This window comes from Salvelinus alpinus, chromosome 15 (assembly GCF_045679555.1).
Source record: "Salvelinus alpinus chromosome 15, SLU_Salpinus.1, whole genome shotgun sequence".
NCBI lineage: Eukaryota > Metazoa > Chordata > Actinopteri > Salmoniformes > Salmonidae > Salvelinus > Salvelinus alpinus.
The window spans coordinates 34,036,699-34,051,063 of record NC_092100.1 but is presented as its reverse complement, the minus strand read 5'-3'; the positions used below and the strand labels follow the sequence as shown (position 1 = coordinate 34,051,063).

The 14,365-nt window shown below is 42.8% G+C and overlaps 1 protein-coding gene across 1 annotated transcript in view; it reads right to left on the bottom strand.

Moving 5' to 3' along the window:
• Positions 1–14,365, bottom strand: part of LOC139540482 (RNA polymerase II elongation factor ELL2-like) — a 50,938-nt gene that overhangs the window by 23,449 nt on the left and 13,124 nt on the right. The window contains exons 3-4 of the mRNA XM_071344346.1: positions 5,515–5,642; positions 1,606–1,766 (exon numbers count right to left, since the gene is read on the bottom strand). Coding sequence (XP_071200447.1) covers positions 1,606–1,766; positions 5,515–5,642 — 289 coding nt within the window. The remainder of the gene's footprint in view (positions 1–1,605; positions 1,767–5,514; positions 5,643–14,365) is intronic.

The window sequence follows — 14,365 nt, the reverse complement described above, 5'->3', positions numbered from 1 at the left end:
GATGGTGAAGCGTGATTCATCACTCCAGAGAACGCGCTTCCACTGCTCCAGAGTCTAATGACGGCGAACCACAAAATTGTGAAGGAAAAAAAGTGGTAAAAGTAACAAAAAAATTAAAATCTCTAAAATCAATGTAATGTCATTATTACATAATACAAATCGAAACCATGATAAAAAAAAAAATCTGAATCCAACCAAAACAGAACCGACCTCAAAAAGTTGTAATCACAGCATACAGGTGGTGGGAGATGGGGCTGCCAATGAGTTTCCAGATATAGCTTCCCAATACTTTTATCACTACTGAACATGTATTTAGAAACATGTCAGTTTGTGTGCTCCGTAGCGCATATGACGTATAGTTTATGACCCTTTAATTTAAGTTCCCTTTGATATCAAGTATATGGGCACCTTACTGTCCCGTCCATGCTGTGGGAAAGTAAACCCAGTTGTGTGCCTTACACCTGATGAAACATGAGAACCAATGTCAATATTCCCAGGCTAAGACTGCAAGTGGACTTCTACATTTTTACTTGATAAACTTTAATGTAAAATGATGTATTTGGATAAGAAATAGCTCTTTGTTTTGTACTCATTCAGCAGAGATATTACACAGCAAACATGCCAGCTACATTTAACAGGGTTGTGCAAGAACACTCAAGAGGCCCATTTTCAGCAGCAGAGCATGGGAGGTAATGTGTGCTGCTTGCTTCAACAGCTGTAGAAAATGGCTTGTGCAGTAATTACCATTAATGTTATGTTGTAATTATGTTTTAGACAATATGTGTAAAACTGTCAGTGTGTGCAAAGATGGCTTAAATCCACTAGTATAACGTCATAAACGCAGCAATTTTTTTATGTGTGTCCAGGTTATAATACACAGCATCTGTAACATGTCCCTTCAGACAACAAGACATAACCCATCAGAAGACACAGAGGTATGCCTGTGTCTACACCCTCCTCCTGGATGAAATATAACTAATGCACATTCCAACGGTCCCACTGGTTCAGATGCTGTGTAAAGACATGTACTGCACTGGTATGCTCCCACAATTATTTATTTACTTTGTGGTGCAAATAAACATCGTTTTAATTTGCATCTTCATTAGTTCTTAAGTTCTTATGATGAATTATGGCCTTTGCTTCAAAGAATCTGCATACATGATTCAGTTTTTTCAATAGATGAAAACTAATTGAGTCGCAGCCACTGTAATTAAACTCAGGCAAAACTTCATCCACTCAGCATGAGACTAGTTAGTGCATACTTCTGGCAAACTCAATCACATTAATGGAGCTGGTAGGCAGGTTGGCAACATGCCTAAGCAATCTGGTCAAAATGAAGGGAAAAGAAGAAGAAAAAGAGGCCTTCCCTCTCGCATGAATAATTGCAACCCAGTACTTTGATCAATTATGTGAAAACTTCCACACCATATGGCAATTATCAGCAGGACAAGATGGTAGAAGGCGATGGATTAGAAGCTTTCCGAGAACATTAAACACCTCCATTATTTTTCCCTTGATCCCCAGGCAGCAAAGGGCTCAGTATGAAGCTGGTTTGGACCCAACTCAGGCAGCATAGGTAAAGGCAGCCTGTGACTGCAGACTTACCATGTGTGGTGCCTGGTTTGATCTCGATGGCCGACCTGCTCATGATGTCCTTCTCAACCTGAGACATGCGCTCTCGGGTCATCTGGTATGAGTCATCAGTGGCACACACAGTGATCTTGTCCTGAATACTGCCCTGGCCCTCCAGGTGCTCCCTGCCCTCCCTGAGGAGAACACAGGATCAGACTCACATAGCAGCAACTGGTAATGTACAAAATATCACACAGTACTTCCACTCAATAGAGCATTTCGTGAAAATGTATTTGTGTTTCTGTCTACGTGTGACATTTGCCTCACTCCCATGACCGGTTCTTTGACTTCTGTCCTCATGCTCATTCCTCACATCCTATGGCATTAAGCTGTACAACAAGTGAAGATGCCTATGAGCTGCGGTGCAAACAGAGCAGCACAGAGCTACCTTTGACCCCTAAATGACCACAAACACTGATCTCACCATTCTCTGATCTCACCGTTACCCGAAACATGTGCAGTGTTGCGGGTAACGCGTTACAAAAGTAATTTTTATTTATTTATTTCACCTATATTTAACCAGGTAGGCAAGTTGAGAACAAGTTCTCATTTACAATTGCGACCTGGCCAAGATAAACCAAAGCAGTTCGACACATACAACAACACAGAGTTACACATGGAGTAAAACAAACATACAGTCAATAATAAAGTAGAAAAATTATTCTATATACAATGTGAGCAAATTAGGTGAGATAAGGGAGGTAAAGGCAAAAAAAGGCCATGGTGGCGAAGTAAATACAATATAGCAAGTAAAACACTGGAATTGTAGATTTGCAGTGGAAGAATGTGCAAAGTAGAGAGAAATAATGGGGTGCAAAGGAGCAAAATAAATAAATAAATAAATACAGTAGGGGGAGAGGTAGTTTGGGCTAAATTATAGATGGGCTACGTACAGGTGCAGTAATCTGTGAGCAGCTCTGACAGCTGGTGCTTAAAGCTAGTGAGGGAGATAAGTGTTTCCAGTTTCAGAGATTTTTGTAGTTCGTTCCAGTCATTGGCAGCAGAGAACTGGAAGGAGAGGCGGCCAAAGGAAGAATTGGTTTTGGGGGTGACCAGAGAGATATACCTGCTGGAGTGCGTGCTACAGGTGGGTGCTGCTATGGTGACCAGCAAGCTAAGGGGGGACTTTACCTAGCAGAGACTTGTAGATGACCTGGAGCCAGTGGGTTTGGTGACGAGTATGAAGCGAGGGCCAGCCAACGAGAGCGTACAGGTCGCAGTGGTGGGTAGTATATGGGGCTTTGGTGACAAAACAGATGGCACTGTGATAGACTGCATCCAATTTATTGAGTAGGGTATTGGAGGCTATTTTGTAAATGACATCACCGAAGTCGAGGATTGGTAGGATGGTCAGTTTTACAAGGGTATGTTTGGCAGCATGAATGAAGGATGCTTTGTTGCGAAATAGGAAGCCAATTCTAGATTTAACTTTGGATTGGAGAAGTTTGATGTGAGTCTGGAAGGAGAGTTTAGTCTAACCAGACACCTAGGTATTTGTAGTTGTTCACATAATGCGTTACGTACTCCGATTACTTTAACTTTTTCAAACTGGGTAATATTATAATGGTTACGTTGTCAAACAATGTGTGTGTTACTTTCAGAATCAAATCAAATTGTATTGGTCACATGCTTCGTAAAAAACAGGTGTAGACCAACAATGAAATGCTTACTTACAGCCCTTCCCAACAATGCAGAGAAAAATAGGCAAATAAATAAATAAACAATGAGTAACGATAACTGTCCTATATACAGGGGGTACCAGTACCGAGGTGATGTGCAGGGTTACAAGGTAATTGAGGTAGATATAGGTTGGGGTAAAGTGATTTGGCAACAGGATAGATAAAACAGTAGCTGCAGCATATTTAATGAGTCAAGAGTTAGTGCAAAAAGGGTCAATGCAGATAGTTTGGGTGACTATTTGGTCAGCTATTTAGTAGTCTTATGGCTTGGGGGTAGAAGCTGTTCAAGGTCCTGTTGGTATCAAACTTTGTGCATTGGTACCACTTGTCGTGCGGTAGCAAAGAGAACAGTCGATGACTTGGGTGGCTGGATTCTGACAATTTTTAGGGCCTTCCTCTGACACCGCCTGGTATAGAGGTCCTGGATGGCAGGAAGCTTGGCCCCAGTGATGTACTGGGCAGTACACACAACCCTCTAGTGCCTTGCGGTTGGAGGCCGAGTAGTTGCCATACCAGGCAGTAATGCAACCAGTCAGGATGCTCTTGATGGTGCAGCTGTAGAACTTTCAGGATCTGAGGACCCATGCCAAATCTTTTCAGTCTCCTGAGGGGGAATAGGCTTTGTCGTGCCCTCTTCACGACTGTCTTGGTGTGCTTGGACCATGTTAGTTTGTTGGTGATGTGGACACCAAGGAACTTGAAGCTCTCAACCTGCTCCACTACAGCCCCGTCGATGAGAATGGGGACGTGCTCTGTCCTCCTTTGCACCGATAAAGTGTATTCCAGCTAATGTATTCATTCCTGTCCTGCAGCTCAGTTTAGAAGGACAACTGTATCTTTGACGTGTCTGGGTGGTTTAATACATAATCCACAGCATAATTATTAACTTGATTATGCTTAAAAGAGATATTCAATGTCTGATTTGTTATTGTTACCCATCTAACAATCACTGCCCTTCTTTATGAAGCTTTGTAGTTGAATCTGTGCATGGAATTCAATACTTGACTGACTGTATGTATGGGGGGGACAGAGGAAGGGTTAGTCATTCAAAAAAATTATGTCAACCCCTATTATTTCACACAGAGTGAGTCCATGTAACTTATGTCATTTTTTTAAGACAAATGTTATTCCTAAACTAATTTAGACATGCCTGAACATATGGGCTGAATATTTTAGTTATGTAATTTCTATTAATGAACTTTGACAGAGTATTTTGAGTAGATTGTTGAAATGACAATTAATAGATTGTTGAAATGACAATTAAGTAACTTTTAATTCTGCTTTGTAACAAAATGTGAAGAAATCCAAGGATATGAATACGTTTGCAAGGCACTGTAGGTCCCTCTGTTGTGTAAGTACAGGACTTTGTCTATTTTTCCCATTTAAAAATGTATGTAGTTATGTCCTTGAGCTGCACTTGTCTATTTATGTTTTGTACCATGTCATGTTTTATGTTTTGTGTGGACCCCAGGAATAGTAGCTGTTGCTGAAGCAACAGCTAATGGGGATCCTAATAAAATATGAAATACTAATACACCAGCATTCAAACTTCAGGAACACAGCACGCTAAATAGGTGCTTACAGTAACTCAAAGGAAAAACAAGACCTCAACAAATAGTGCTTACTTCAAAAGGTCAGAGGTTATGAGTAGTTCAAAAATAAGTCTGAACTATACATGGTAAGAAAAACAGTCTGGGATAAGCTGTCACTGGTTTCTAGCGGTCAGTCACATGGGGACAAGGGTTACTTGCGTTAGCAATGAAAGATAGAGCGAGAGAGAGAGAGAGCAGTGTCTCAAAATTCCCTGTGGTCCCAATCTGACTGAACTAGTTGGGGCGATATGGGCACAAATACATATCATGATAAACTGCCTGAATTGATGCCATAACAATAAATACAATAAGTTAATAAAAATGAGCACCACTGTTCTTTAAATTATCCTTTAACCTTCTACTACTAGTTTGATGGTTGTAGCCATCAATTGTCCAATTAACAATCACCCATATTAGCAAACGTAATTCATTTCATATTTGACATTTCTCTAGTATAGGCTACTTATCGTACTATACAATATCAGCAAAATGTCTACAATAAGTGATCGGTATGGTCGGTGTCGAAAATGTTTGGTTTATCGTCCCAGCTCTACTGTGAACTGGCTTTGAATTCCATCTGTGGTTGACTGAAAACAGTAGAGTGGGCTTACCCTGAGACATGCTGGTGGATGCAGTCAAAGCTGGCCTGAGGTTTGTCCTTGCTATCACTGGACAGGTAGAAGGAGAAGACCCGGAGTGCATCTGGGGCCTCTGGGGACGGGGCGGGGATCTTGATATACTGTTGTCAGGGGAAACAGAGAGAGCATTAGATCACTGAGGAGACCATGTGTAAAATTATTAAATGTTTATGACCAAGCAGTTTTAGCATATTTAGCTGTGCTTTCGGTTTGCATATTCTACATTTGAGTAATTTAGCAGATGCTCTTATCCAGAGCGACTTACAGTACAGAGTACATACATTTCAATTATTTTTTTGTGCTGGTCCCTGTGGGAATTCTAAACATGCTAAATGAAAAGCCTTGGGTTTGTGTGATACAATCCGAAACGTTTTGGTAACTAATGTATAAAGGACCGCAAAGGATGAGCCTTACGTTAGTCATCAATTAGGCTACACATTTAATTGGAGAGCAAAACAGGGTAAATAGGAAGACTGAGGTCATTGACATTACGTATGAGTCAACTGCTCGGGGTGACAGCCAGGCAGTCTCGGGCTTAATGAGATTTCAAATAAAGCCCCATCTGAAGCATATGAAAATCAACTAGGCATAGCATATCACTTTTACAAACTAATTCCAAACTACATCAGCACACATCTTGAAAGCTGTGCTGTGGCTCTATTCTCATCGATTACACAGTATTTACTCTGTGGTTGCTAACTGAATGCTGTGTCCTTACACAGCAATTAAGTTCATCAGCTTGCACTCGCTCTTCCCAGCCCGGTAGAGAACAGTGTGTACTATATCTTTATCAAAAAAAGAAAATATTTCTATGAAAAACACTTTCCCTTCTTTTGTCTTAAGGTAAAGCCTAAAAGAGATTGTGTGCTTGATGTGAGCATGTAAGACTTCTTCCTCCACACCAATATTCTGACCGCTATGCTCAAATAACCCAAGATAATTCTGTACGCACTGTGCACAAAAAGTCTTGAAATATTTTTATCAAAATTAGTTTTGGGGCAGAAATGCCTTCTGGAACATATGGTCTTTCATGTGCCTTAATATCAAACATGTATGCCATCTGTAAATATGAATACAATTGTTAAATTACGGGCCTAGTTGGTTTAGCCATGGAAAAAGTCTGCAACCTTCCCGCTATCCATGATTGGCTGAGATAATGAGTTGACTGGACATGTCGAGAGAGGAGTTGGGATTGGTCTGCCATGTAGCACACTTCGGTCTATATTATGAGCTGGTCAGTATGTGTAGGTAGTTTCTAATGTGGCTTTTTTTGAAAGATATCACGTAGTAGAAATGTTACGTGTATCAGAGACAGAGACACACACACACAGACTCGGGAGAGGCAGAGGCAAAGGTGGAGAGCTGTACGTCCTCCGAAACACAACCCAGCGAAGCCGCACAGCGCCACTCGGGAGGCCTGTGTAGTAATATTATTTGTATCTCAGAGCCATTTGCATTGGTAGTTATATCCTAATGTTAGCTAGCTAACATTGAACCTGGTTGGTTAGCTACCTGCAAATTCATGCAGGGTAGTAACATTATGAGCTGGGATTATAGCTCATTGTTTAGCTAGCTACATGTCTAAACAAAAGACTAACTATTTCAATAGAATGTTTATGATGTCACTGCAACAACTGTCGATAGCCAGAGCGAATTTACCAGCTACGTCTATCTACTCCAATATCAGAGCACTCTCGTCTGAGTGTAACAGAGCGCAAAATAGCTGACGAATAACTAAATTGTTGCCAGCAGCACAGTTGCAGTCACCAACGCTCTGGATAACATAAAAACAGCCTAACCAGCTCTGCTATGGTGAGTAAAAATGGTCAGAGTAAGCCATTCTCTCGTTTGTATCTGGAAGTAGCTAGCAAGCTAGCCAACGTTAGCTGGGTGCTTGACTGCTGCTGTTAGGTCAGAACGCTCAGATCATCCCTACTTTTCAGCCAGAGTGTCCAGTGTGCACTCCGAGAGCGAAATGTTCTGAATTTATGAACGACCAATCTGACAACGCTCTGAATTGACGAACGCCCAGAGCACACTCTGGCACTCCAGATTACATTTACTAACACATCCGTAGTATAAACCAGCCTTTAGTCTTGAAATCTTTGGTTGTTTTGTCCATAGCCTCACACGTGAATCCTTAGAGATGGGTGGGGCTAAAGCTTAAAAGGGTGTGAATGATGCTGAATGGGTGTAGACAAAGAAGCGCTCTCCAGTAGGTACCAAAATATTCAAGGGACTTTTTCTCAAAAGTGATGTTACAAGTTTATCAACTTTCAAAGGAGAATTGCTTTCCCATTGTTCCTCAACTGTAGTGTATGATATACCATTTTCTAGCTCTGAGTCTCTACTTTTATCCAATGTAAAAAAAGACCAAATCAAGTCAGTCGGTCACATTTAAGGGTATATTATATATTAATAATATTACATTGTATCTGCAACTTTTCCACATACCACTTGGCCAAATTTGTTTAATCTGCTAGCAATATTGATATTTAAAAAAATGAAATGTAAAAAAACAATAATAATTAAATAAAATCTCTGGCCTGGACCCCCTTCTGTACCTCCGTGAGCCGCAGACCGTACTTTGGGAACCACTGCTTGTATCAACCTTGCAGCATTGCTGTTTTGATGTTATTGCTTTGGAACAACACACAGTTATGTAATGAGTACCTTTTTTTTAAATTTATTTTATCTCCCCAGAAGTTGATTAGAGTAAATGTAATCTAACCTTTCGGTTACTGGCCCAACGCTCTAACCACTAGGCTACCTGTATTGATATGAGAATGAGCTTGACCCTCCGATGTTCAAGCCATAAAACTGACCTAAATAAGCCACTGGTTAAGCCAATAACCCAGGCCACGTGGGACCTCCTATGTCCCAAAGTGGCAACCTCTAGTCAGCCGTTGGAACAGTGAGGCTGATATCCTAGCCTTAAACAAGGTGATAGTATCCCACTGTACTGTCCAGAGCTCCCCTGGAATCAAACAGACCCACGGGGAGCTATGGGGCCCTAAACCAGCTAATGAAATGGCCTAAAAACCTACTTTCACCGAATGGCCAATTAAAACACTGGAAGTCTAACCAACAGGTATTGCCGTGTACTTGAACACATTGGGTGCCGACTGCCCTTTTATTCCAGCTGAAATGGACAGTTTTGTTGATGCTGAGCCTGTGCCCTAGATTCAGAGGACAAAATGAAAGAGACAGAGCGATAGATGGTCCACAGAATGATTATCACTTCTTTTGACCCAGCATGATCACTGACTGTGCACAGCCATATATTACTCAGTAATTAGTAAATTTTTTCCAAATCATCTGAAAATAAGTCACTTTCACTTCCCTAGTGTTCTCAGACTAGGGTGAGATGGCTAACACAAAAAGACAAAAAGGGCTCCATGTAACATTTCCCTTATATTATGAGCACTAAGACAAACAGAGGACAATCAGTGGGCCTTGAAACAGGCTCTTTAGCTTAACTGTGGAAAGTGATTGATTCCAGTCTGACTGGTAGAATGCACAGTGCCTGGGGCAGATGTGGCAAGCAGGACTCTAGCTGTCACAAATGCCCAGTCATGCAGTACAGCCAAAAGCTGTTTCTGTAGCGTGTAGCCAATAAACAGCTTCTCTTTCAACACCCCACACCGCCCCCCCCCCCCACCCCTTCTTCCACTGAACTCCACAGCGAGCTTTGCACTCTCCCCCCATCACCCTCAGCGCTCTTAATAGCACCAAACACAAAAGCCAACCATCGCAACACAAAGCACAAGGCAGCCCACAAAGCCATGGACACTTTTGATATAAAACTGACCATTAGTTATGTTGACCTATATCTGTCCAGCCCTTCAGATGAAGTGGTGGGGCAGGATTCCACTAATGTCTGCTTCAGGTTTCCACTAATTAACTGTCATCAACCAAAAAAGCATCAAGTAAATAGGAGCAACAGAAGAGCCATGCCTTCAGGACCTATTACCTCAAGACGCTGTCTAAAGTGGTAACGGTCTTGACCAAAATGCCAAGCAACAAGTCATAGAGGCGCTCCAGAAGTAGGTCAAGGCAGATAGCACTGCAATGGAGAATGATTTCTTTCAAACGGAGATGCTGATAAACAGCTTGGCTGCCCCCAGGCGAGAGCACAGCTCAGGATTTACAGTCTTAGCTGTGCAATCACCTCCCCCAGAACCCCATACCACCACCACATCCCCCTCAGTCACTATGTGCCTTTGGTTCGAGGCAAGCAGCAAGCACCCCCCCAGCCAATCGTTAGAATCACCCTCCCCTCCCAATCCCATCCCCGCCACCGTGCACACATCATATTCTAATTCTAATCACTGTTACTCAGGTCAGTCCATTCTGAAGTTACCCCGTTTTATCCACTGCTTCCTTCTCCACCTTCATAAGCATATGTCATTAGTTCCCAGCTCTATGCTTCCTGGCTCATGGGGAAGCTGCTCCTGGTTCCTTTTAGCCCATACATTCCCTTATGTGAAGATTAAGGGCCCCCAAAATGAGGCATTCCAGTTAAAAGCTCTGTCTGAGCACACAGGGGCCATCCTTGACTTGCTACCTGCTACTTCTCTCTCTCTCGCTCTCATCTTCGGATTACATTTCCCAGGACAGTTGTTCATGCTAGAGGGTTTTCGAACAAACAATCAAAAGAAAAAACAAACGCTTAGGCCTACATTTTGTAGGCTTTTGTGTGCATACAAAAAAAAAAGTATAATCTATAAAAATGTTCATCACAAAAATGCTGTTGAAATATTTATAATTTTTAGAATGTCATTCAATTATTTGTGGGCTCCCATTTCCAAACTGACAGAAATCTACCATGACTTTTCCCCTCATACCAATCTGTTCCAGAACCACAACCCACATTGACAGGTAAGTCTAATATCAGTGTGAATAACAGAGGTGTGTATTTCCATAGAACTGACGACACAGGGCAGGGCGGCTGTACCATGAAGCTGCCCTGCCCATCCCTTATTAAGCCAGGGGAGTCCCACACTTCCGCAAGTCACATGGAAGGACTACGGTCAAACATCTCCTAAGCTACGCTGCAGCCGTATGCCACACTTTAACCAAACATCAACATCAGCGGTCAATGCCTCCAACTAACGCACTAGGCCAACATGGGAAACTAGTACTATTTAGCATTCACTAACTGCAGGAATTAAGGTTCACCCTTCGGGTCTGTACTCTTAAGATATTTTATCTGCCCATTCCTAAAGGGACATTTATAGTAAGCTATGCCATATTACACCAAATGTATATTGTTCAAATCATTGTACAATATCTCATGACAAGACAAGTTACATTTTTTGTGAGAATGGATAACATATGCAAATTATTCTAAAAACTCCCCAGCAGAACAAATGGAAGTCACTGTGCTATCAGGAAAGTGGTAGGTCAGTCAGCTTTGCCCAGTAGTGTATATCCTGTGAGCTGAACTTGGCAGTCGGACAGTTAGTGTCATCCTTGCCAAATGGCATCAGATCGACAATCCTCAGCACCTTGTCAGAAGAGCCTCTCTACAGGGTGCCAGGGCAGATACAATAGCCCCCTCTGTGGCCCGGGCCCAGGCACATCTGCTGCAGCCTGCACACGGCCGGGGCCGGACGGCTCTGTGTGTTTGGAGATGTCAAATACTTTCAGGCTGTTGTAAGGTATGAACTGGACAGGAACGGAACAACTTGGCGTGGGTTCTGCCGTTAGAGCAGGACCAAGGGCACCCTCACTGGTGTCCATGAAAAATTCCCCCTTACACCATTTAGTATTTATCACCTTTAAATCAGGTTTAATAATGCTCTTCTCCGGCCTTACGTTTGGTGGCAGATGAGGAAAGGATTCTGGTAAAGAGATTGTTTCCTACAGCTAACCACACATCTGCTAGGAAAGATTAAGTATTTTTTGGTGATGTTTTTTCTTCTTCTTGGGTCTGTAGACGTAAGCGGACAGGCAGGGATCCCAGCTCTTGTATTTAGCATGGCAGCACAGTGATGAGAGCAAGCGCCTAGATATACAAACGTGATTTACTATAGTCTGTGCCTCCTGCCTCTGTCTGTACTGACACTGCTTGCCATTGTCCTCTCATCCCAGTCTGCCTCGGTCTGTACTGACACTGCTGGTCATTGTCCTCTCATCCCAGTCTGCTCAGTCATGGCTGCTGTGAGCTGCCTGTCTTTTGTTCTTGCATCTTCCCCCACACAGCTGAGTGCAATGGCCCGTCGGCCCGCCTGGATTATTCATGAACAGCATGGACGTGTGGTTGGCGGGCGGGTGGGAGAGGGGGACAGCACTGTCACGGTGTGGCTCCCCGCTCTGCTCGTGCATGAGGGATAGCACTCCACAGTCCCCGCTTTCCTCTCCCTCTGGAATGTGGTCAACACTAAAACATCCCAGCAAAGGGACAAACAGAACAGAAAAAAATAGTCTGGGAGGAGGGGAATGGGTAAGAGCTGGTGCGAAAAGCATTCCCTCTCTGCATCTCTTCACAAACAGCCATACGGACACGCTGGATCCATGTGTACTATGGGGAAACACTACTAAGACATTCACAAAGAAAGGCAACGTTTTTCCTCTGGAGGCTCCACACAGAGCTATTGGTCAAAAAGGAAAAGAAAGCTTACAAGTGGCATTTAAAAAGGAAGGCATAAATCCAGTGACACATGCAGACAACTATAGAAGGCAACACAGGCAGACAATGCCTCAGGGAATATTCATATTAATTCCTGCTCTCCACAATCCTCCCACAGTTTACCGTACGATCAATGACTCTGTGGTGACTCAGATTGTGAATACAATGCGTTAGATCACCTCTCCTTTAAAAATCAGGCTTTTAGTGAGGCTGGCTTTTTGTTCCTGTGCTTCAAGTCAGCCTGACCGTTGAGGGGGTTGGTAGAGAAAGACTGAAGATCCACAGAGAGGAGGAGTGGGGGTCTGAAGGGGGTTGTGAGGGGAGTAGGGGGTGGGCAATTGTTGTGGCTACAACATCCCCCAAGGTATTGGCTCTTATGCCAAGCTAAATTTGCCTTCTCCAAGAGAGGCTGGGCTAATCTGTCAACCTCAGCAAACACATGGGTCACCAACTCACCCCCTCCCCTCCCCTCCCAGCAGTGTTCCTGTCTGAGTGGATACACAGATAGGGGGGTGGAGAACACTGATGGCAGGCTTCATAGACAGCCCATTTCAACATTACATGCAGACACTTTTCCACTGGTTACTATAGTTACAGTGTTTGAGGATTATGTAGGTCCATGTCTCTACATAAGGCTTGGGGGTGGAGGGGCCCGTATGTGCTGTGTGATGTCGTGTTTTAATCAATTGTTTAATTACAGTGATCATGACCAACTTTAAGAATGATCCAAATACGCCCTTTACCGGACCTTGATTCCAAACAGTCGGTAATCCTTTAACAATTCCCAGATTGTAACATGGGAAAGTACATCCAAATCTGATTAATTTACGCAGAGCCTCAGAGAAACAAGACAAAATGGAAAACATGCACCGAGCTGTGACGTGGAAACCCAGTGTGAGCAGATAAGCCTTGCCTAGTGTATGACAAACAAACACTCATAAACCATCACATGCCCAAACACACACAAAACACACAGTGAAACCTCAGTATACACCAAAGTCCTCTTTGCAGGCAGAGTATATCTCCCACTGTCAATGTGGTAAAGACTATCTTAGGTTGTTATTCTTCTTTAGGTTAAACAATAGCTCAGTCTGTAGTACTCTAGTGATTTGAGCCCTAAAAGAACACAAACTACACACTGCAGACAAACTCTGCCCTTTGACCATTCCACTTCCCTAACCATGTTTGTTTACCGGGGCAGCGTTGCATGCATCCTGTTGTGCTGCATTTTTAAATGGCGGAAAAATAATGGATGTGGGAAGAGTTCAGGAAAAGCAACCATTGCAGATAGCCGAATAACCAACAGAAAGATTTGAGGAACAGAGGCTTGCTCTTTCTTACATCACATACTGCTTTTCCACCCTCGCTGATGGACATTTTGTAGCACTAGTGCTTTCAGTGATGTTATCACCCTCCAAATAGGTAACTTCTGGGTCAGTCCTTACTGGTTTACAGAATGGTGAGGCATCTTCAATGAATGGGATTAGATCCAACAGGATCTCATTGGTCTAGCCTATTCTTGTGATATCATTTAAATAGCCATCATGATCCCAGTTAGATGTAGTAAGCATTTGCTAAATTGGCAAGACTTCTCACAGACGTATTTAGAATGCCTACATTCTAAATTCTACATTGATTATATGTCGGCCAGGCGTTCTATTCTGATGTCTCGGCGACGTCTTGCCAATGTGAAAACACTCTCCAAACTACATATTCCCTACTCATTTTGATACGTCGGCCAAAAGGTGTGCGTGCTTTTTGGGATATTCCTAACACTGTTATTGGAATGTAAGGAGAACACTAAGACTGTACAAGTATAAAAAATTGGGGGCTGGGTGTGTCATGCAATCTTTCTAGTAGATTTTTGACCTGTGCTAATAAACAAAATGGTTGACCTAATACTGTATGTGAGCAGAGCTACAACAACATCCTGGAACCGATATTCATCCTGGTGAGGATACCCCACACACTGAGGCTGTGCCAGGCCAGACAGATCAGTGCTGCTGGGAATCAACGGTCTCAGTTCAATGCGCCAAACATTCAAAACTCTATACCTTCAGTTCCATATCAGTGTTAAGTTACGTGTTTAATTGCTACACAAAAACGAGCTAAAATATGCTCGCTAAAAGCCCTTGTGCGATAACTTGGATAATATCATCATCAAATGACTACTTCAGAGCTACATTAGCA